This window comes from Panthera pardus, unplaced genomic scaffold (assembly GCF_024362965.1).
Source record: "Panthera pardus isolate Hobbes unplaced genomic scaffold, ASM2436296v1 HiC_scaffold_20, whole genome shotgun sequence".
Lineage (NCBI taxonomy): Eukaryota > Metazoa > Chordata > Mammalia > Carnivora > Felidae > Panthera > Panthera pardus.
Window position 1 is genome coordinate 42,001,723 of NW_026526766.1, and position 25,815 is coordinate 42,027,537.

Genomic DNA, 25,815 nt, shown 5'->3' on the forward strand with positions numbered 1-25,815 from the left:
CATTTACTCATCAAAACTATCAGTGTTATCAAAAGGAAGGAAAGTCTGAAAAACTGTCAGAGCCAAGAGTTGCTGTCATGACAGGTGAATGTAATGTGATATTGTGGATGGGATCCTGGAACAGAAAAGGGATGTTATGTACAAACTATGGAGATTTGAATACATTATGGACTTAAGTTAAAAGTAAAGTGAATATTGTTTATTACTTGTAACAAATGTACAAAATATTAATTTTAGATATTAATAATAGAGAACCTGGATGGGTGAGAGTGGGAGGTACAGGACTCTCTGTAACGTCTGCTTAGATTTTCTATAAGTGTAAAACTGCTCTGAAAAATTAAGCCTATTTTAAAAAGCAGATTAAAGGGCAGAATTACAATGGTTTTCCTTTTCTTTTTAACATCTGAGTAGTATAGCGCAAAGTTACCACTAGTGAACTGTAAGGGATGAAATTATAGAAAGATTTCCCATTTATATTTCTCTTATCTAACCTGAAAATTTTATAGTCAACTTTTATTCCTTTTATTTGAAGAAAAAATTTACATTTTGAAAAACTTTTAGTGATGTGTTCATTGTAAAATTTATTACTTTTAATAAAATTTAAAATTTATTAAAATTTATTAATTCAAATACATGTGAAAAAAATAATGCACATATAATTTTTCCACTAAGAAATAACACTAAGTAAAACATTTTAAGGTTTATTTTTTTCCTATGCACGTTTGATGAAATCTGTTTCTATATAATATATTCGTTGGTAACTTGCTTTTCTCATTTAACATTTTGTCATGGATATCTTTCTGTATCAACCCTCAGCATGACTAGAATGCTAAGCCAAAAGCTTGATATGCTTTTATGTGCTTTGATGGCTTTGATGCATATTTCAAAATTTCTCTAGAAAATTTGTAGGGGTTTATAACTCCCACAACCATGTTCTCAAAATACAGAAGTAATAAACTGAGTCTGGCCAACATCTTAAAATTAGGAGATTTCTGTTAGAAGTCCTGATTCCTTCTTTTGAAAAATCAGCAGCTCTGGCAGTAGTGGGCCACATTCATTCCTCTAGGGAAACGGTTGGAGCTGAGTTGCTGTTGCCATATACCCTTGTTATGACCTGAGGTGAGGCAGAGTGTCATTTGACATTTCATTTTACTTATACTTTTAAAAGTGGTCATATTAAGAGAAATATGAAAATACTTATTGTGCATATATCTCTAGCAAAAGTGATAAAAGGAAAGAGGGGGAGAGGATAAGATTAAAAAAAAAAAAAACCCGGGAGAATGTAGAAGTTGTTTTGTGGATGTAAAGAATGTATATACGTGTTTAATACGTCTATAAAGCATCTCTGTTGAATGAATTCTAAAGCTATAATTTTAAAACAAACCGAAAACAACCCATTTTACTTATTTACTTACATTATCTTCCCAGCTTCTATGTGAATTTGAGTTCATCATTATTACAGTTTTTGAAGTTCTGTTATTGTTTGTTGAAGAATTCTGAAGGACTGCTCCTTAAATATGAAATCATTTATGATGATGATAGTATCCACTGTTGGAGCATTTTTAGTGTCTTCATGAATATTTGAGTTTATCATTGCAGCTTCTTGACTGGATATTTGTATTTTTATATTCATATCTACTACATATAATTCATTATTAAATAAATAAACTATTTAAACTCATTTAAAGAACATGGGATTTCCTACTGGATACACCAATAAAACTAAAGTTATGTTATTTCCATTTTATTCTAAATTTTTGTTTCACCTTGAACAACTTCTTTAAAAATACCTTTGGTAAATGATAGGATATTAATATATTCTTCATAATTTTATTTAAAGGAACCTGGATAAGAGCAGGTAGCTTTTGAAAACTGTTCAGATTGCCAGCCCAATCAAACGGAATAGTTATAAACATTGTAAATTTGCTTACACGATAGGAAGAGAAAATAAAATAAATAATAATCATATGGTGATTACAGGTGGGAGGAAAGAATAGGGAAAAATCATTTAGAGTTTGAAATAAAAGTGCTTGAAGTATTTTAATTTGATATTTAAAGAACGGTACTGGAGTAAGTATTTAATATATTGTAAATGTGGTAACTACAATATAAACAACGCTGAGAAAAATATTTAGCAATATAATAGAATGACGGTTGGAAAACAAATCAAGTGATTTAAATAGACAAAAGTGTAACAATGTAAATAAATCAAAGATGACCTCTCTCATAAATAATTAGAAGTTTGAATTAGGGCAGTTTTTTTCCCTATTCCCTAAAAAAAGAAAAAGTTAAAACCAGAAAAGGGTAAAATTTTCCAACATTGATTCAAAAAAGTTAAACATGTGTATTCTTCTGATAGCCCTTAGGAATATCATTTAGGATGGATAAGGTTTCCACATTTTAAATGAAACTATTTTCAGGGCTGCTTGCTCTATATCCAATATGAGAATCTTGTGATTGTAATCTTGACTTTCTTTGCTGGAAATCAACAAAAACTTTGTTTGCACTATGATTTAGTGTTTTTGTTTTTTGTAAGTGGAGTGCTTAATTTGAAATACAGTATGTGCATGGATTTTAATGGTCTCAAATATATTCAGTTGAGATGGTAGTAGAATTTTATAGAATGCTGGTTTTTTTGAACTGACATTTCTAAAAGATATCCTACATACTTAATTTTTCTGTGATTTTTTCTTATAATTACAATGTGATGCTTACTGTTAACAGATTATCTGACATAGTAATAAATTTCAAGAGAGAATATAATGGGCTGTATTGACTGAAAATATCAGAGTCTTTTGTGTTGATGTTATTAAATTATGATACACTGAAAGACAATTAGACCTATAGTGCTGTTGGTTTCCTTTTACCAGGTTTATATTCAGTGGTATTATATGACTCATGATGATCAAATGGTGGCTGGAGTATTTTGTGAAGAAATACATATGTGTATAATTGTATTTTTGAAATAATTAATTTACTTATGAGTGGTATATTTCATGCAACCATGCTTTAAATTTTTTCTTCTGCAAATCTGTATGGCAATATTATTTGGGAAAATATTTATACAGACTCTTGGCTATTTTATTGGAAAATGCCATTCTATTAGGATAATAGAAGTTTAGCTAATTCTAATTTATAGTTCATTATTGAAATGAAATTTTCCCTCTCTGAATACTTATTTATATAATGTAATATTATGGATAAGTGTTTGCACATATATAAATAATATACAAACATGCATATATATTTGCAGTTACGCTTTTTTTTAATAGGTATCTCAACGGCCATCTTTATCGAGCTTAGAAACTTTAATGGTCTCACAGAAGTCTGAAATCGAGTATTTACAGGAAAAACTAAAAATAGCAAATGAAAAACTCTCAGAGAACAAATCTACCAACAAGGATTCCTCAGAGAAGGGCATCTGGACAAGTACTGAAGGAAAACATAAGGTAGGGACATTTTGTCATTTTGTGAATTTGTCAGGATGAGGCTGGCAAGACAAGCAATGAAGTTAAAAAACAGCAGCATTTACTTCTCTGCTTATATTTCTGGAAGCTTGAAAAATGTTATATGCCAAATGCTTGATAAAAAATTGTTGTGAGTAGAGAGTTTTCCCCTTTTAAAAACTAAATAATATATCCCTAATTTAATTAAATATATTAGCAGTAGTATAGCTGTTTGCAGTAGATTAACATTCTTAGGTTAAAAAGTTTTGCTAAGTATATGCCTCATGTATCTAATTTATAGCTAAGCTAATCTAGGTAAAAAATCATTTTAAAGTAGTATTAGTTGTTAAAAGAAAAATATATCTTAATGTTTCTATTTCATTCAGATATGATATTTAAAATACTGCCCATGTAGATATAAATTATAAAGTGGAATTTGACATCAATTTATGGAATTTTATAATTTCATATTTAAACATGTAGCAACACAGAAAATAAGCAAATTTTCCATAGCATGTTTCTCATTTATTAGTGTCTAACTTTCCCTTTTTGTAGTATTTGTATTACAGTATATATACACTATAGTATGTATTCCTGTTAGGCTGCAAGAGAGTCTATGAACATTGACCAATATAAAAATTTTATAATATCACGTTATAAATATGTTATTGTATAACATTGTAAATATGTAAATTCTAGATACATAGAAAAGTAAGAAAATTTAGACATATTTTTCTCACACTTGTTACTTCAGCATAGAAAATTTTTTTATAAACAGAATACTGTGTTTTCCAAGATAATTGTTTTTAATTCTTTACATTTTTTCTATGAATAGAACTGTCTTAATAAAGGAAGTATTTGAAAAGATCCAAGTTACTATTACAGTCTTATTTACTCCCTGTAATATTATTAGTAGTTTTCAGAAGAGTGAGCTTTATATATGTACATATGTATTTATTTATTTATTTAAACATAACTGCATTAAACATTTCTTGCCATTTTGGAGTAGTTTCAGAGTATTGAGCTTTATTTAAATGAAAGAAAACATTCCTAAAATGGAGATACATTATAGGTCTAATTTGGTTGCTTGCTACATTGCTGAACTTAAAAAATGAAACACTTTGATGTTTCGTTGCTTTTAACAAAAGTCAAGAAAATGAGAGGGATATTTGGAACAAAATTTTCTTTCTTTTTCATAAGGACATGCAGTAAGTATGAACAATATGTTGCCCAGCTTAATAGTTGCTCTCACATATTCCTTCTCCAGATTGGTATATGAAGCTGTACATAATATAAACACACATTCTTGTCTCTAGTTAGCCACATTATAGTTAATGACCATATGGTCATTATGGTATAAGATCTACTGTCTGTTGTATTTATATTCCTCAAGCATATTGTTCCTTCAACTTCACAGTGTGTTAAACTATTTCAAAGGGAAAAAAATCCTTTCCCTCTTGTTTCTGGTTGTCCTATCAAGTGTAACCTTGGACCCTTATAGAGCAATTAGACCAGCCTCTATCCCCTCCTTTGTAATGAGGTTTCTTGCATTTCTGAGTCTATAACCCTTTAGTCTTCCCTAATGGGACATCATTATTCTGAAAGAAACAATGTAAATGTAAATGAATATTCTCATTAACGAGTCACAGAGAAACCTTTAGCGGTAGCACTGTGGTAATTCCGCTTGTTATTTCTCTGGTATTCCATGCAGGATTTTTTTTATAATTCATTATTAGTATTCAAAATTACTTGTTCTTTAATTTTGCATGTCTTTCATAATCCAGTGTTCCAACTAGTTCAACCATGTCCTTGTTTTATTCTCGAGGAACCACCTGTGAAACGTTCAAGGTCTTTGTCCCCAAAGAGTTCTTTCACAGACTCAGAGGAGCTGAGGAAGCTGAGGAAAGCTGAAAGAAAGATTGAAAACTTAGAGAAGGCACTACAACTAAAGGTGAACATTAAATCATTTCTTTAGTAATAACCTTGCAAAGATAAAGATATACCAAAGTAAACATTCCCTTTACAAATCACTGCTTATCATTTATCTTTCCTGAATTTAATTACGTGTATAAAAATGTATCATCGTTTGGTCTTGCGTCTTAGATAATAAAGTAACAAAAAAAATTTGCTGCTTGTAAGTAAATATTTATCCACTACTTTAAAATTGTTTGGAAAAAAAATAAAATTGTTTGGAAAAAAATAAAATTGTAAAAAAATAAAATTATTTGGGAAGATTTTGGCTTAATATTGGGAATAAATTTCTTATAGCTCCTCAGAGACAAAAAAAAAATAGAACTATAGCAAGTAGAGAATTTTTCATAGTTCTCTATATGTGATAAGCATATAAAAAGAAAAGTGAGTTAAAAACTATACTCACCTAGCTCAAGTCACTTACAATTGTCCTTTAAAGACAAATTACATAGTTAAAATGGCAAATATGTTATTTTTTCCATTTGACTATATTGAGGGTTTTTATTTTTTCTGAATTTAATATGGCTAAACTTGTGATTCTTTATGCACGACTACCCAAAGGCCTATACTATTTGAGAAGTAGCCATTTAATTGAATCTCAAATAGTTTTAAGACATTTTATGACAAGACCATTGTTTAACACATGATTAGAATCCAATACATTTAAAGCTCAGATTCTTTGTCATATAATATAGGTTATTCTTAGGGAGAAAAAAGTTTGTCTTATATTATGTGTGCTGTGGAATAAGATGTGGTTTTGAGGTATAGTTAACCTAAGCTACAATTAATACTTTTTTCTGCCTTTCCACTAAACAATATATTTATAGAGTTAAACTTTAGTTCTAAAAGAAAGGAAAATTATCATCTCTTTTTCTACAAAAAATAAAATGATCAGATGACATCAACTTGCTAATATTTAACCTACTTGAAATTTATACACCTGGAGTTACTGATTTGTTTACTTGGTTCATTTATTATTACTATTTTTTGTAATCTCTATACCCATCATGAGGCTTGAAGTCACAACCCCGAGGTCAAGAGTCACATGGTCTTCCAACTGAACCAGCTAGGTGTCCCACACCTGGAGTTACTTGCTAATGTGTTTGTTTACTCAATAACAACTTACTGAGCAGTGCAACTAGCCAAACAAGTCACTTGTAAAAAAGGAGACTCTTAGATAACTATCATTCAAGACCCTTTCTCTAGTTAAGAAGATGCTATATGAGCAGTTTGAATCTAGTACATTAGTGTAAACATGGGAGTACACACAGGATATTAAGGGCATGTTTAGGAAGCCATGTTATCATCTTCCTCCTTTTGCATAATTCTTGAAATTCACATACCAAGGCTTCTATCCTGTATTAATCTGGGTTCTTCAGAGAAACAGAACCAGTAGGATAGAACCCTTTCAGTTTTCCTAATGAGGTGTCATTATTCTGAAAAAGATCTATATCTAATCTATATCTATATATCTATATCCATCTATCTGTCTATCTCAAGAGAGAGAAAGAGAGAAACAGACATAGATAGATTGATTTACTATAAGGAATTGGGTCATACAATTATGGAGTCTGAGAAGTCTAAGATCTACAGTTGTCAAACTGGAAAGCTGGAGAGCCAGTGGTACGGTTTCAGCCTGGGTCCAAAGGCCTGAAAACCAGGAAGCTGATGGTATAAGTTCCAGTCCCAATCTGAATCTGAGTCCAAAGGGACAAAACCAATGTCTCAGCTAAAAAGCAAAAAAAATAAAAATAAAATAAAAGCATTCTTTCTTATGCAGCCTTTTATTCAACTCAGGCCTTTGGTGATTTGGATGAATCCTATCACTTTGGGAAGGACAGTATGCTTTACTCAGTCTTCTGATTCACATGTTCCTTTTGTACAAAAACACCCTCACAGATACACCCAGGAAAAATGATTAACCTAATATCTGATCAGTCAAGTTGACACATAAAATTAACTCACATATCCCACTCAATAGTAACAGATCTCCATGTACTTGCCCCCAAACTCTCTGAGTCTTGGACATGGCAGGAAGGAATAGAGCAATTAAGATATTTTTAGATCTATCCTCTTCTACCTCTTGAATTTCTTGCTTGAAAAAGAGTCTCAGAAGCATTGTACTAATTTCTTACTGCTTTTTCCTAACAACTACACTTTTGGATGAGGCTTCAAGCTTATTTTCAGAGTACAATTCTTTCTTCACACAATTTCTTGTTCATTTATACTTCTTCTGTATTCCTTTTTGAAGTTGGTTAGTGATAATTATGAATTTCAAATGTATGTTTTCTTCTATAGATTTGCAAGATAAGGGGAAAATGCGAGTAGATGTTTTTCACTGTATTTTGTCATTTAGTAGGAAAGGATTTCTTGTTTTGAAAGAGCAAAATAGTTGAATGAAAAAAGCACTATAATCAAGACCATTTATCCAAAGAAGTAGGTAAACAAAACCTGTAAAGTAAAAGCAATTCCAAAGAGAGTGATTGGGTCCAGGATACTTTTTAATTTACAGCCTTATTTTAGTAAGTATACCTATCATATTTAGTGAAGACACGAAACTTCTTCCTGTATTTCTCCTAATTAGGCTTTAGTATTAATATTATTACTGTTGCTCAAGTGCATGTGAATATAAGGTAAGATAAGAAGTAATGATGTGTCTGTAATAGTTTCTTGGGGCTGCCATGGCAAACTACCACAACCTGCCTGGCTTACAAGAACAGAAATTTATTGACTCAAAGTCCTGGAGGCCACAAAGTTCCAAAATCAAGATGTCCATAGGGTTAGTTCCTTCTGAAGCCTGTGAGGGAGAGACTCCATTTCTCTCTTCTAGTTTCTAATAGTCTCAGGTGTTCCTCCATGTATAGATGGCACTCTCCCTGTGTCTTCATACTTCACACCATCTTCCCTCAATGTGTGTGTCTCTCTGTGTGTCTAAATTTCTCCTTGTTATAAAGACACCAGTCAATTGGATTAGGACCTATCCTATCCTAAGGATCTCATTTTAACTTAATTACCTCTGTAAAGATGTATACCAAGGGGTTAGTACTCGAACATACCTTTCTGAAGGGGATTTATTTCAACCCCCAACAGTGTCTTATGGTTTTTAATATGCATTTTTTGGTCATGGTGCTCCTTTTGTAGACCATTACCCATTAATACCTATTGATATTTATCATGGCCTTCCCATATTAGTATTCTACTGAATACTGCTCTGCCAGAAGCTAATGGGAATATGACAGAGAAAAATGTTCTGTGCTCAATTATCATAAGCAGTGGATTAAAATCTCTTTTTTTTCTGTGAGCTGTTAAGATATCAATGTGTACTGTGAATCTATAGAAAGGTATAATTTATTTCCCAGATCTACTTGATTATATTAATAATAGGTATATTAATATACCTATTAATATTTCACAAAAAACTATTGTCCATGGAAGATACCTGTTGGAACTACTAAACTAAACACATGCTCCATGGCACAGTAGATAGCTGTGAGCACTGAGGCTGACACGGGGTTTGATTCCATGAACTGTGAGATCATGCCTGAGCCAAAATCAAGAATCAGATGCTTAACTGACTGAGCCACCTAGGTCCCCTGCAGTAGATACATTTAGGTCCCAAGTTGATCACCAAGGTGGACTGTAGGGAAAGCAGGACAAATAAGCTTCTCCAGATAACCTCTACCATGGAACAATGTATGTGCACTTTGATATATTGAAATGCTCCTTACTGTATCAGTAGTAAGTCATGCATATTATTCTGATACTAGTAATGAATTATGTAAAAATATTTGTACATTATCTTGTTTAGCTTATTTCTGTGAATTGTTGTACATATTTTCAAGATGAGTGACCAAAGTTGTAAATAAAAGAACCAATAGTAATAAAAGAGTTGAAAACTGTTATTCTAAACATCCCAACCATTTCCAAATCCTGACTTCCTAAGTGTAGTTATCTAACAATGTATAAACTATAATTTGGAAAGCAATGCATCTGAGTTTTATGAAATCTTTACTATTCTTGGGATCACTAATGCCGTGAATCTCTGTTTTATGGACTTTAATGCATTTGATAACTTGATTCTATTCTCACTTTTCTATACCATTTAATAACATCAGTGTGTCCTTTGAATATAGTTTATATGTCTTTTTATTTTTCAATGCTCTAATATGCATTCTTTATACATTCAACTTTATACACTTTGCTAAAATTAATCATCGGTGGAATCCTTGGTATTTTATGAAAGGTTTTTCTTTTTTTAACTTTTTAAAAACCTTGCTATTATTCTATGAAGATTGAGCCACTGTTTTATTTACAGTACTCATATTCTTAGTTTGCCTCATGCCTGTCATGGAGCCTTTGACCAAATTAGTAGATTAGATCAAGACTCATTTTTATTCTTATGAACTCAAAAGTAAAATTGCAGGGGCGCCTGGGCGGCTCAGTCAGTTAAGCGGCCGACTTCGGCTCAGGTCATGATCTCGCGGTTCGTGAGTTTGAGCCCCGCATCGGGCTCTGTGCTGACCGCTCAGAGCCTGGAGCCTGTTTCAGATTCTGTGTTTCCCTCTCTCTCTGACCCTCCCCCATTCATGCTCTGTCTCTCTCTGTCTCAAAAATAAATAAACGTTAAAAAATATATTTTAAAAAAAAGTAAAATTGCAGATACCATGAAACAAAGTCCCTTGTTACAATCTTTCTATTTTCTAATGTTTTAGTCCTTCACACTTGTTTGTATATAGAAATTAGAGCCTCTAGTTTGGCTAGTTTAATTGCAAAATATAGTGAAGGTGGTCACTAAGTGTTTTATTGAGTGATCTAATTAATAAATGGACCTAATTCAGTGACTCCCCTTGGGATATTTTTGAGTGTATCCTCTTGGGAAAGTGTAGCGATTAGTGATATTAAATATATCTTTCAGTCTTTACATTTGATTTTGTTATAAGATCTTTGGGTACAGTATTTCCCAAATGAAGTACTATGGTTTTGACTTAGGCAATTATAGTCAAATGAGACTTAAAGAATCATAATCCAAACTATGGTTAATTTGTATTTGTTATAATATAAAAAAATATTTTGATTATTCTTTCTACACATTAAATATTTCTTTTGAGATAGTTAACTTTTGCCTGAAGACTTCAGCTAAATCTGTTCTTGCACTAAAATAGGGAAAAATGTTTTTCTTTGAATATATATTATCTATCTATGTATCTACTTATCTATCCTATATTTACATATCTCTATAATTCTGTCTATTTGTAAAGTAGGCCAAAGGAACAATAGTCTCTAGGACTTATTTAACCCATGTGTTAAAATTTGTTAGTAGCATTCTCAAAGGACAAATCTATGGATGAAACTGCATTTTAAAATAATAATTGTTATAAATTATGCCTATCAAGTTGATTTGTGAAATAATCCCTAGTTTACTTTCATTTGTAATAATTTAGATCTTAGTAATTTTATAAGGAATATGTAAATACTCCAGCATTAGTTGTAGTAAATTATGAAGCATGCGTTATTAAAGGAGAAAGCTCCTCTATAAAACTACTTTCCCATAATCACTACTTAATGGAGGGAGCCCCCTATTTCAATTACTATAGAAAAATCAAAACTTTTTGCTAATATGAAATACATTACACCAAAGTTTTACAGAGGTGGCTACGGTGAGTGCTTTGTTTAAGTATTATGCCTAAGACAGAGTCTGGCATATTGTGGGTGACATTTAGGACTCAGGAAATTTTTATTGAGTCTTAATCTTCGGTTTAATAGCCTAAGATAGTTGATTTCTCTATAAGAACTAGGGAAAATATTGGGTATAAATTCAGTGATTAGTGGAAGCTGAGACAGTACTGTAAAATGCTAAAATAATGATAGTACTAACAATAAGAAACTCCATTTGTTCCATAGACTTAACAGAAGATTTTTTGTGAAAGACAACACAAAAAATCTGGATATCCCATTTGATTAATTTTTACTTGTTGGGCAGTCTTTTATTTATTTTTAAAAATTTTTTTTGGGGGGTGGGCTAAAACACTTTTAATAACCATCACAGGTAATTTTGATGCAGGTGGTCAGTGGGCACCACTATAATTGAATGTTTTAACATCATTTTTATTTTTATTTTTATTTAATTATTTTTGTAGCTTTATGTAATTTATTTTTTTTTTATTTTTTTAAATTTACATCCAAATTAGTTAGCATATAGTGCAACAATGATTTCAGGAATAGACTCCTTAGTGCCCCTTACCCATTTAGCCCATCCCCCCTCCCACCACCCCTCCAATAACCCTCAGTTTGTTCTCCATATTTATGAGTCTTTCCTGTTTTGTCCTCCTCCCTGTTTTTATATTATTTTTGTTTCCCTTCCCTATGTTCATCTGTTTTGTCTCTTAAAGTCCTCATATGAGTTAAGTCATATGATTTTTGTCTTTCTCTGACTAATTTCACTTAGCATAATACCCCCCAGTTCCATCCACGTAGTTGCAAATGGCAAGATTTCATTCTTTTTGACTGCCAAGTAATACTCCATTGTATATATACACACCACATTTTCTTTATCCATTCATCCACCGATGGACATTTGGGCTCTTTCCATACTTTGGCTATTGTTCATAGTGCTGCAAAAAACATGGGGGTGCATGTGTCCCTTTGAAACAGCACACCTGTGTCCTGTGGATAAATGCCTAGTAGTGCAATTGCTGGGTCATAGGGTTGTTTTATTTTTAATTTTTTGAGGAACCTCCATACTGTTTTCCAGAGTGGCTGCACCAGCTTGCATTCCCACCAACAATGCAAAAGAGATCCTCTTTCTCCGCATCCTCTCCAACATCCTTGCAACAGTTGTTGCTGAGTGGTTAATGTTAGCCATTCTGACACGTGTGAGGTGGTATCTCATTGTGGTTTTGATTTGTATTTCCCTGATGATGAGTGATGTTGAGCATTTTTTCATGTGTCGGTTGGCCATCTGGATGTCTTCTTTGGAGAAGTGTCTATTCACGTCTTTTGTTGTTGGGCAGTCTTTTAAATTCTTTTTACTCAGAGCTTCTAGGGACTCTTAACACAGACTTTTAATGATTCCAAAACACTGGGTTTGTATGTAATCATTTCTAAGAAATTCATTGTAAAATAAGAGTTTGTGGGGAAGGATTTTGATTCAATGAAGAGTAATTAGAGAAAGCTATTTTAGAATTTAACAAAATATTCAGCTTAACTATGTTCATTTGAAAATTGTGTTTTGGGGGCACTTGGGAGGCTCAGTCAGTTTAAGCAGCCAAGGTTTGGTTTGTAAATTTGGTTTATGAGTTCAAGCTCCATGTCGGGCTGTGTTGACAGTGCAGGACCTGCTTCAGAGTCCCTCTCTCCCTCTCTCTACCCTTCCCCTGTTCGTGCTCGCTCTCTCTCTTTTGTGTGTATGCTCTGTCTCCCTCCCTCTCTCAAAATAAAGAAGTAAACTTTAAAAAAGAAAAGAAAAGAAAATTGTGTTTTGACATGAATCTTTTTAATACCTATACATTTCTTATAATTATTTTATTAATAAGTTTATAGTATATCCTGTTTAAAATCCTAATAAATCTGATTAGTTCTTAAAGAATTCTAATAAACACAATGAACTTATCTTCATTTATGAGGAAGTAACATTATTAATTATTACTTTTCTATTTGGTTAATTTAAATTATTTCACCTAAGTTTAGAAAGCTTATCATTTACAGAAGTAAAGTGATGTTTGGATTGTTTACCAACAGTAGGGAAAACTTAAGGTCAAGGGTAAATCATCCTGGGGTGCCTGGGTGGTTCAGTTAAGCATCAGACTTGAGCTAAGGTCATGATCTTGTGGTCTGTGAGTTCGAGCCCAGCATTGGTCTTTGTGCTGACAGCTTGGAGCCTGGAGCCTGCTTTGGATTCTGTGTCTCCCTCTCTCTCTGCCCCTCCACCACTCACACTCTGTTAATAAATAAACATTAAAAATTTTTTCTTAAAAGGGGTAAATCATTCTTTTGTCTTAGAATAGGAGAGATATAAATAGCTTTTATTTTAAAGATGGAGAAACTGGGACACACTGAATTTTAGTAACTATGTCAAGATAAAATATACTAACTGTGAGCAGGAAGAGTTGAACTCTTATCAGCACTTAACACTCTGCATGTAATAGACTCTTAATATATGGTTCTTCAGTTGAAATGAGCAAAATTCAATTCAGTATCCTGAATTTTTAACCATGGTATTAAACCATGCTACTCTTTAGCAAGTTTGCAGTATCTGTAATCTGTTTATCTTCTAAAGCTCTTCAGGATAGCGTTTATTCTGATTGCCCCTTTCAAGTGATGCCATTCTCGTGCGTTTTCATCAAGCACTTCCATTTCCAGATGGCATACAGACGCTTGGTGCACACAGGACTCAGATACTTCCTAATAACTACTTGAGAGATTTATTGAAGTTATCCTACTAGACCTACATTCAAAGTGGAATGACAAAATATCCATACTGTTGAGACAGGTAGAATTGCAGTAAAATAATGCAAACTCTGTAAGTATTATCTCACTGTTGAGATGAGAGGTAGATGGTTCAGGAATCCATGAATTTGGCTTCTTCATGATAAGGACATCAGTTAATACCTGGGAAAATGAAAGGGAAGAAAGCTAACTTCTGCTTTGTGCCTCTACCGGGCAAGCATAGTGCCAGTGGCTTTACCTGCATATTTGCTCATTTAATTTAGTCATCATTATTTAAATCTCTGTGCTCTTTTCAGTATTTTACAGAAAAAGAAATTGAATTAATTTAAATAGTATTCTTAAGACTATTCAGCCAACATGAGAAAGCTCTAAGAATAAATTTCAGATTTTTCTGACTGCCATGTGCCTACTCATTTCACCTCACCGTAATGTTAGAGAGTACCTGTTGCCTCCACTAAATAACTATACAGGTTCCTTCATATAGAAATATGAAAAAGTTTAAAAAACAAATTTGAAATTCACATGGTTAAATTCAAGGAGTTACTTTACTTTGAGAAACAGTGCGTATGTAACATAAATGCATCCTCTAGGAACTGAAAATTTGGCCTTGATAAGTTCCTTTTTGTGGGTATATCTAAATGAAGACATATTTCATGTACTCTATTTTGAACACTTAGAAGTTGTTGACTTTAATGGTATAACCCAGTAATGTTTCTATGACCTCTTCAAGAGTACAAAGCCCAGTTCTTCCATTTCGATTCTGTACAATGCAGCCCAGAATGTTACACTATGCTACTTCAGACATAGGTCCAAACTGATTTTTTTCCTCCTGTGTAATCCCTATGCTTTGTATTAAGCGAATCATAAATCCATGGGCAGAAGCATTGATCTTACTACGATTAGTGTTTTTACACTAATTCTATGCATTTATAATTACGAAAATAAAATTTTGTTATATACAGACTAATCCTTTTGTTGAAAAAGAAATTAAAATTCTGTAAAATTGACTCAAATATTTGTATGTGTACTAATTGACTACAGGGAAAGGAATGGAACTAATTTGACAGCAAAATTTTGAAATTACTAAGCTTAAAAAAAATGCAGTGCATCTGTTGAATTTACCAAGCAAACCTATTTTGTGACTTTAAGAATCCTTCCCTTTTTTCTGTTTAAATAAGTATTACAAATTAATTTATATTTACTGTTTACTTTCAAATTTCATATTTAGATGGGAACCTTTTATTTGCAACATTATACTCATACTTTTTAAAACTTGTGTACTTGCTTTTTTGTGTTCTACAGAGCCAAGAAAATGATGAGCTAAGAGATGCCCATGAAAAACGCAAGGAAAGGCTACAGATGTTACAGACCAACTACAGAGCAGTAAAAGAGCAATTAAAACAGTGGGAAGAAGGCAGTGGCATGTGAGTTACATAGCTCATAAAGGCATTTCCCTAAATATTAAATGGAATCGAGTAGCATTGTATAGGTGTTTTAATGGCTTTTGTTTGATTTTAAAGAAATTACGTGGTATTCAAATCTTTCTTGTGAAGTTTTGAATAGATAATACAATAAATGAAAGCAGATAAATATGCTAGCAATAACTATAGATATTCCTATCATTTGCAGATTTTATAATGTAGGTGATGATGAATTATTGTATACACTTAAATATCAATAGAGTAGATTAGTAAAGTAGATAACTTAATGCAAAATTAGTTCATACCCAAATGATTGAAAAAGTAAATAAATAAAATAATGGTAATACAAAGTTTATAACTCTTTAATTGAAAGACCAGAGAAATATGAAATTCACATATATAGTTAACTATCTTAAAACTACTTCAACCTAGTATGCAATTTGAAAATCTTTACTATCCATCAGTTTGTTCTGCAGCTTATCTGAATGAATTGGCGGTCTCAGTTCAATTGCTCTGAACAGGTGTTCAGATCTTGGTTAGTCGTAAGTGGCTCCCCTGTTAACAGTATCAACAGAGGGCAAAGGACTGAATGAGTACAGAAAATCTACTACCCTCTCATCTTTTGAGATGGATCCTTTAGGGCAATGTTGATGATACACATTGGTCTGTTCTGTAGAGAAATACTGTTTCTAAATTGGCCAGTACAGCACTTTTACAAAATAAAAACGAAGAGTTTGTTTTATGTACAGAAATTGAAAACATAAAGGGCATTTGGCATGTTTTGTAGGTAATTGTCACATCTAATTTTTTCTTTTGAAGAATGGAAAATGTTTCATATCACTTGTCAGTAAAGTAGTGATAAAGCAATTTGTCCTGCATTTAGCCTCTGCTCACCTAACTTTAGTAGTCACTAGAAGTGTGAAAACTACTTTCTGACATATTTACTGATGATAGCTTGTTTTAAGAGAAAGTGCATATATGGCATTCAGATTGGTTGGCAAAAAATTCTAGATGAGTTGATTGCTTATAATCCTTTTTTAGAAAGTGGCCATCCTGCAATATATGTTTTATTATTACTAGAATGAATAGAGAGAAATAGACCTAAGACTGTCATATTTCTGCTTAAATGTTTGCTTTCTGTAGTAGCAGGTTAGTCTTTTGGAAATTTTCACACAGGATTTTAATTTCTACATACTTAGGTTTGAGGAAATTCATTCCATAAATAGCTTGAATTTAGAAACTTGGTCAATATATGTTTTTAAATTTTAGGGAGTGTATAAATAAATTTACATTGCATTTTGAACATATTAAGGAAGAAAACAACTTCATTTTAAAAATAGGACTCCTATCAGAAAAATAAAGAGAGCAGATCCCCAACAACTTCGCCAAGAAGATTCTGATGCTGTGTGGAATGAACTGGCCTATTTCAAAAGGGAGAACCAGGAGCTAATGATTGAAAAGTGAGTTTCTTTTTTAACAACATGGACTTAGATAAACATTTGGGAGAAATTTTTTGTGGCTTAAAGGTCGTGAGAGAAATACCTTATAAAATTTGAAAATGAAATAATCTGGTTTTTGTTAATAAAAATAAAGAAAAAAAAAGAATACCTTTTTAAATATATATATATGTATAATGCAATAACAAGTTGCACATTTGCTAGCTCTAGCCGAAACTGTATAATATGATCTAGGGATTGTGTTAATTAATGTGGCTCTCATCTGTTGGAGGTGTCGCTCTTCATTAGCTTGTATTTTAGACACTGCCGTGCTTCATTTTTGGAATGAGGTGGAGAGGGGATAACCTAGCCAGCCATCCTTGTTTGATCTCCTAGATACATACGCAATGCAGAATGCCTGAGCTCTCTTGGTTCCCTGCCCTGTCCTGCTAATCCCAGCTGAGCTCATTATGGTGTAGCCTTGCTGCTACTCTTGGAGCCAGAGCTGTCCAAGCTAATTACTGGTAGCAGCAGAACTGCCTGTTAAGGGTCTGGTATGGATCTGCTAACATGGTCCTTGGTAGTGACCTGCAAAAGACACGAGGGAATTGCTTTCTTTCTTGCTGTGCACTGCCTGTCCTTTGGGCTTAATGCTGATCCCTCCACATAGGTCTTTTAGCTGCCCTAAGTATAAAACTTGATGAAGGATACTCATATTTTAGAAAACATACAGTTTTCTTGCTTGATCTTATAATTCACAGGCTATTATATTCAGCTTGGCAAAGACAGAACACTTTTTATTTTGAAATTTAAAGGACTTAAACCAACATAATTAGCCTCTTCTGCTACTTAACTATTTTTTCATTTAGAGCTAATTTTTGACATCAAGAGCATGCAGTTTTTTTGAAAGCCTGATGTCTTTTAGATTACTAGAATTTAGCATCATGTGGCATAATGCAATTAAATATCATTGAATTTTTTTAGCTGAAAATCGGACTCATACTTTATATATTATATGATAACACATGTAACTTTAGATTACACCTTTTCCATATGATGATAAACTTTTAAGGAAATGATATGTCAGACTAAAATGTGTACTTCCAATGACCTCTTAAAGTACACTACACTCTGTTAGTGCTAAAGTCTTATGCTGATAAGAAAGTTTCTTATCTTGAAAATTATTTATAGATTTATCCAGAAATAGTCCCTGACAATTTTTAATAGCTTTAATGAAATATAATTCACAAGCCATGTGATTTGCCATAGAGAGTGAATAATTCCATGGCTTTTGGTGCATTCAAAGAGTTATACATCCACCATTGCAATAAATTTTAGAACATTCTCATTTATCCCCTCCCCCACACCGCACACCACTTAGCTGTTACTTCCCCAATTCCTCTACCACCACCACACCTTTTAGGTAACCAGTAATCTACTTTCTGTGTCTATAGGTTTACCTACTTGGGGCATTGAGAACCTCATTAGATGATGTTATAGTTTTTGCTTCAACTATCAAACACAATTTTAAAACTTCAAAAGAAGGATGTTTTTAGCCTTTCCACCGTTATTTTTTCATTTCTGACCTTCCAGGTTCTCTTCTTTTATCATTTTATTTCTGTTTGAAGAGCTTCCCTTTAGATTTTCATTTAGGGTAAGTTGGCTAGCAACAAATTCTCTAATATTTCCTTTATTTAAAATGTCTTCATGTCAGCTTCATTCCAGAAGGATATTTTCACTGATTAGAGAATTCTAGTTTAGCATTTTTTTTCTTTAGGACTTGAAAAATCTGGCACTTCCATGTTTTCTGATGAAAAATACACTCTTGTTTTAATTATTCCTCTAAAGGGAGTGCATCATTCTCTTTAACTACTTCCAATCATTTTCATTTGTCTTTACTTTTCAGAAGTTTAATTATGACCTGTGTTGGCATGGATTTCTTTTGGTTTATCCTGTTTGGGATTTTCTAAGCTTCTTGAAACTCTAGGTTTGTGTTCTTTGTCAAATTGGGAAATTTTCCTCTTTATTTCTTTAAATACTTTTTTCAGGCCCACATTCTTTTTCCTCTCCTTTCGGAACTCTATTTTCATGAATGTTAGATTTTTTAGTATTAGCCTACAGGTCCCTGAATCTTTGTTCATTTTATTTTTAAGCCTATTTTATCAGTGTCATTAAAGCTGGGTAATTTCTATTGTTCTGTCTTCAAGTTCACTGATTTTTTTCCTCTTTCATCTGCTGTTGAACCCATGCATTGAGTTTTTTACTTTGGTTTTTATAACTTTCAGTTTTAAAATTTCCATTTGATTCTTATATCACTGATTTATTTGCTGAGACTTCCTATTTTATTTGTCTCAAGATAATTCATAATTGTTTATTGGAGCATTTTAATCATGGCTACTTTAAAATCTTTGTCAAGGAGCACCTGGCTGGCTCAGTTGGTAGAGCATGTGACTCTTGTTCTCAGGGTCATGAGTTCAAGCCCCACGTTGGGTGTAGAGATTACTTTAAAAAAAAATCCTTGCCAAGTAATTCTAACATGTGCATTATTATCTTGGTGGTGGTATTTCTTAATTACAATTTCTCCTTCAAGTTGAGATTTTTTTGTTCTTGGTATGATGAGTGATTTTCACTTGTCTCCATTGGGAGTGTTTTATGTTTGAGACTTTAGATCTTATTTAAATCTTTTATTTTAATAGATCTCTGATGATAATTGTGTCTAAGGGAGAGGGTCCTATCAATACTGGGAGAAGTGATGGCAGTCTTAGCTCCTAACTTGACCCCTGCTGACACTGCATTAAAGGATGTGTGAAGGGGTGCCTCAGTGTACTTGATGAGGGTAGAACTTCAGGCTTCTCGTTTGACCTTCCTTTATTGACAGAAATAGCAAGAATTTTTTTTTTAATTCCTTTTTCCAGTGGTATATGGCGGGAATAGAGTGGTTATTGTCAGTATGATTTCTGTCCTACTTGTTTGCCCATTTCTCAGTTCCTTGGCTAGGGAGGGCAGAATTTGCTTGAGACTGTTTTTTATTTGTGTCCATTAGCATTTTGAGGTTGTGGATTTCTCTAGTACCTACTTTGAGATATTTGGGAGGAAAGAAGAAAGCCAGAGAATTTATCACTGTGGGTTGTTCCTCTACTCCTATGGTCCCTCTTGTGTCCTTCTTCTTTTCCCTGCCTTTCAGAGTTTTCTAATATTTGTTTTGTGTTATCACATTCAGGGTTTTTATATTTAACTAGTGGGGTGAATAGGGATAGACATGTCTACTTCTTTTTGTCAGGGACTAGAAGTATTAGCTTATTTTTCTGTGGACCAGGCAGTATTATTTTTGTGTCATACATGTGGCATCTAGTTTAATACTTAGCCCTGACTATTTAAGACTAGAACATATAAAAGAAGATGTCCTACTAAAGCTACTTCCAACCAAATTTGAATAGTACTTCCAAATTCAATCTTAAAAGTTGAGTTAACTTTTGAAGATCCTAATAAAATATTGTGTGGCAGCTCTAAGTCAGTTTATAAAATACGTTAAAGGAAATGATGCTACCACTGACCCATACTATAGTGTTTCTACCATTGAATATGGTCAGAAGTATGTTGCTGCTGTAGTATAAGAATATGAGGACTTGAGAAATTTGCATGGAATATAGTTCCTATATTCATAAAATATATGTACTTATTAGATCATAATGATGTTATTATAAAAGACCAAGAACTTCACAATCTATGAGCTAATAAATTGGCTTGTTCCCTCAGTATTTATCTAACAAATATTCATATATTTTCATTTATTCACTATTTAAACAATATAATTCAGAGCTACACATAAGCTATGTATATTGAATATACAGTGGTGTATTGAAGAATAATAATTGCAAACTCTTAAGGAGATTTATTTTAGGGCCATCTGCCATGTGCCAGTGAGGTGAAACCATTCTTTGGGATGCGAGGTAGTGAGAGGCAAGGAAAGCTTGCAGAAATGCCAGGCTTACTCAGCTTTTCCACTTAGTTGAGGATGTTGCCTTACTATAACTGAGTTAGATTTATGAACCAACAAAGTCATATTAACATTCTCCTAAATGAAGAAGTTAACATTTTCCTAAAGACAAAAATATTTGTGTACTTTATTTCTGAGTAGTGATATAAAACTATAAAAAGAGGTGCAGTTGCCACAGGATATTTAGCTTTTCTTATATTGCAAATTCAACATGTCCTTGAAGTCAAGGGAAGGTATACTGACATTCACTGGATGTTTATCTGCATCTTTGGCTAAATAAATCAGGAACTTGCAGTGGGTGGGTAATTTTGGTCTTTTTGTACTAATCCATAGCCTATATAAAAATGCTACATCTGAGTACTCTGCTAGGTCCAGGTAAACACAGAAAAATAATATGCCACCCTTTTTTTTTTATTCAGGACCTCATACAGCTTAACAGCAAAAACAAGCAAAAGGGCGATAAGAGCTATAAGGGAATAGTAGTGGCATAAAGTAGGGAAAATAGCATTATGATTTGTCCATTTGTCCAAACCAGAAACCTAGTGGGTTATAACTGATTTATCCCTCTATCTGACCTCCTTCTAAGAGTCTTAATGATTCCATATCACAAATATCTCTAAAATATATCTGTTTTTCCACTCTTACTATCAATGCCCTTGTCCAAAAACTACCATCATATCTTTCCTGCTCATGTAGAATAAACTTGTAAATATCTCCCTACATCCACTGTTATACCCTTGAATCCATTTTCCCCCTAATGCTGCAGGGTGATCTTTTAAAAATACATATAAGAACATAACTTTCCCTTGTTTAAAACCCTTTAGCATCTTTCCATTGCTCTTAAAATAAAAACTAAATTCTTCATATAGCACACTTGAACATCTTGACCCCCTTCTTATCATTTCTGTTTCACTTTTTTGTTTCTTACCTGAAAATCAGTATGAGAATGTAAAATATTTGCAAAGAATTACTGATGCTTTTCCTATTTGATGCTGAGAATCTTGGCTGGTGAATTTGTCAGTGAAGGTGGGTAGAGTTGGGGCCAGTAGTAAAGGGGTTTAGAATTCATAATTTAAAAATTCAATTTTATTTTATAGAAGCAGGGAATTCTACCCCATATATCATAACTAAAGTCTTCTTCAATTCAATTATCTTTTGATCATTTTTCCTTAATGATAAAACGTAGATAAGCTATAGGTCAATGGAATACCATCTCCTTTCGGTTTAAACATTAAATGTATGCTGGCCATGATGTCAAAGAATATTTTATAAAATACAATAGTAATAATTTTTAAGGAGCTAAAATCAAAATATTATGGTAGGAAAAGTTCAGTTATTTTTTTTCCTTTAGCAAAGCAAGACTCCCTGTTTTCTTTCAGTGCAAATATTATTTTTCCATATATAGAAATGAGGATTAGGAACTGAATTTCTCTAACATGAGTTGGAAATAAAATTCTCAAAAAAAATGTCTGCTAAATCATGACATATTTTGCAAACACATGTATTTTTGGATAACTGTTAGCACTGTAAGAATTACACATTAGTTTTATTTTAAAGCATACAACTTAGTGACATTTAGTGTATTTATAGTGTTGTATAGACATGATCTTTATCTAATCCAAAGCATTTTAATCACCCTCAAAAGAGACCCCATATCCATTTAGCAGTCACTCCCAATCTGCCCATTTCTGCCTTCCTTCAGTTCCTGGCAACCACTAATCTGTTTTCTATCCCTGTAGATTTACCTATTCTGAATATTTTATATAAATGGAATCATATAATATCTGACCTTTTGCATATGGCTTCTTTCGCCTAGTATAAGGTTTTCAAGAATCATCCACATTGTAGTATGTCTCAATACATCATTCCTTTTTACAGCTGAATAATATCCCACTGTATACAATAAATATATATTTATTCATTCATCTCTTTTTAATTTTTTTTGTTAATGTTTATTTATTTTTGAGAGAGAAAGAGACAGAGTATGAGCAGGGGAGGGGCAAAAGAGAGGAAGATGCAGAATCTGAAGCAGGCTCTTGGCTCTGAGCTGTCAGCACAGAACTCAACATGGGGCTCGAACCCATGGACTGTGAGATCATGACCTGAGCCAAAGTGGGACGCTCAACCGACTGAGCCACCCAGGTTCCCCTTATTCATTCATCTCTTGTTGGCTAATTGGGTTGCTTCTACTTTTTTGCTATTATGAATAGTGCTACTATGAACATTTATGTACAACTATTGGTTTGAATACTTATTTCCAGTTCTTTGGGATATAAGCCTGTGAGCAGAATTGCTAGGTCATATAGTAAGTATATGTCTAACTTTTTGAGGAACTGCCTGACTGTGTTTGTAGTGGCTACATCATTCTGTATTTTCACCAGCAATCTACAAAGATTCCATTTGCCCTCCATTCTAGTTAACACTTAGTCTTTCTTTGCACATCTTTGCATGTGTTTTTTTGCCATTTGTGTTGCTTTGGATAAATATCTATATAAGTCTTTTGCCATTTAAAAAAATTGGGTTCTCTTTTTGTTTTTGAGTTACAAGAGCTCTTTTCATGTTGTGGTTACTAGACACTTACAAATATTTTCTCCCATTCTGTAGGTTGTCTTTTTACTTTCATAATAGTTTCCTTTGATATACAAAGGTTTTTAATTCTATGAAGCTTGATTATTATTATTATTACTATTATTTGCTTATGCTTTTGGTGTCATACTCATATACATATCTAGCTATCACCGAATCCAAGGTCATAAAGATTTACCTCCATGTTTTCTACTATGTGTTTATAGTTTTAACTCATACTTAGATCTTTGGTCCATATTACAGCTTTGACAAACAGGCTATATGATCACATGTAAAAGTTATAATGTGGTGAATTAATAAGATAAGAATTTAAATGTATCAGTCCTTGAGAAATCAATTCAACATCAAACAGTACAGGCTATCATAAGCCAAGTGCAAATGAGAATATGAGTTCTGGTGTATTAGTATAATCAAGGCTTGTACAAGTTATCGGTGTCTGTTGGAAGGCAACAGATTTCAAGGCTATGTGGAAACAAGTTTTGAATCTCACTTACTTTAAGACTGAGTATTGGAGACAAGAAATTCAGCCACTGATGTTGGATACATAAGGAAGGAAACTCATTTACATATTAAGTCTTCATAAGTAAGAGTGAGAAGTTTCAGAACAAGATCAGCATGAAACCTAATTCATTGCTGTTAGAGCACCGAAGCCTAGGGTCCCTCATCGACCTGATCTCTAGTATGTTACTAGTACATGATGCAACTTGAGGCCTATAGATAGGCTTTAAAAACACTCATGATTCTGTTAAACTACTGGGGTCTGGAAGCAAGTAAACATTATAGCTAAGTAAATAAAATGGGAAAAATAAAGGATTTTTAAACTATGGAGTTTTATAATATTAGTTACATAGTAATGAATCTGTGACCTTTTGTATTGTGGTGCTTTCAGTCATTAATTCAATAAATTTGCTGGGCACTGGAAGTAAAATATTGAGCAGAACACGAACATTCTGGCCTCACAGGCCTTCGGTTTATTGGAGAACATAAATAATAATCAACACACAAATATATAATTACAAATTTGATTGATATGAAGATAAAGCTTTGCTGTGCCTTTCTGTGTTTGCATCTTCCCTGATTCTTTCCATTTTTCCCCTTTGTCTTTAGCCAGATGGATCTGGCTAAAATATACAGTAAAACCTTGGATTGCGAGTAACTTGTTCTGTGAGTGTTCCATAAGATCAGCAAACATTTCTAATAAATTTTAACTTGATAAATGACTGATGTCTTGTAATACGAGTAATACGTGACACCAAATGTCACATAATCACAACTGAGACAATGGTTCTTCTCTCTCTCTCTGTGGGATTGGGGGTGATTGTCTCCCATGCTCTGATGCTCAATCTCAGGCCACGGTGTTTGGCAGAAATCAGTGGTTTTTCAAGTGTCCACAACTGGTGCTAGTATATTTTTTGTCACTTCAAAGCACCTATGGACAGTCCTTTGCTTTTCCATACAAAAGTAAGCTTAGGAATGCTTTGCTTCATTCTAGGTCAGGCTGCCTGCAGACATAGACCCATTCCTCTGCTGCCTTATTGCCAATTACATTAAATATAGTATATGACAAGAGTTTATTAATACTGTACTGTAGTCAACATCCATGCGAACATACACAATGGCTCCCATGTAGAAAAAGGTTGAAAAGAAAGGCGGTAAGAAGAAGGAGATGATTATGATGGAAGTTAAGAAGGAAATCATTGAGAAGTACTATTGAGGTATGCAAGTGGCTGAAATTGCAAGGTTTTTTAAAATTTTTTTTTTTCAGCGTTTTTTATTTATTTTTGGGACAGAGAGAGACAGAGCATGAACGGGGGAGGGGCAGAGAGAGAGGGAGACACAGAATCGGAAACAGGCTCCAGGCTCTGAGCCATCAGCCCAGAGCCTGACGCGGGGCTCGAACTCACGGACTGCGAGATCGTGACCTGGCTGAAGTCGGACGCTTAACCGACTGTGCCACCCAGGCGCCCCAAAATTGCAAGGTTTTATAAGTCTATGTCTGCATCTTGTCTGCAGAGGAGGAAGAGAAAAAGGTGGAAGGATCCATTTACTTCAAATGAGATTAAGGCAATGTGTAAAATGTGGGAAACAGTGCAAAATTTTGTAAAAAAGCACCACCCAAATAAGTCTGTAGCAGTGCGAGTGATGAATCTGTTTAATGATAATACAATGTCACATTTCCATGAAATCCTCAAAAGGAGTCAAAAGTAAGTGTCATTGGATAGGTTCCTTGTTAAAGTTGCACGAAAAGAGGAAGATTCCATTGAGCCAATAGATAGCAGTGATTCCATCAGTGATAGTGAAAGTTGTCCTACACAATAACCCTCCTCTCTCTTGTCTCCCCCACACTAACCATGAAGGTTTTCAAAGGTAAGTGCAGGTTAATTTGTTTATTTTTCTTTATATTTTGTATTTTCTTTATTATTTTGTATGATAAGACAGTATTGTAATCATTTTTATATGAATATTTTTGGGTTGTAGAACGAATCTTCTGAGTTTCCATTATTTCTTACGGG

General features: G+C 33.2%; 1 protein-coding gene across 3 annotated transcripts in view; it reads left to right on the top strand.

The window, feature by feature from the left end:
• The window catches only part of CNTLN (centlein), a 315,491-nt gene that overhangs the window by 157,452 nt on the left and 132,224 nt on the right, over positions 1–25,815 (top strand). For all 3 annotated transcript variants that reach the window (XR_008424205.1, XM_053907969.1, XM_053907970.1), the window contains exons 9-12: positions 3,273–3,449; positions 5,272–5,397; positions 15,165–15,286; positions 16,624–16,743. Coding sequence is in view for 2 of the 3 variants with exons in the window: in XM_053907969.1 (XP_053763944.1) it covers positions 3,273–3,449; positions 5,272–5,397; positions 15,165–15,286; positions 16,624–16,743 (545 nt within the window). In the remaining variant the exon portion in view is untranslated. The remainder of the gene's footprint in view (positions 1–3,272; positions 3,450–5,271; positions 5,398–15,164; positions 15,287–16,623; positions 16,744–25,815) is intronic.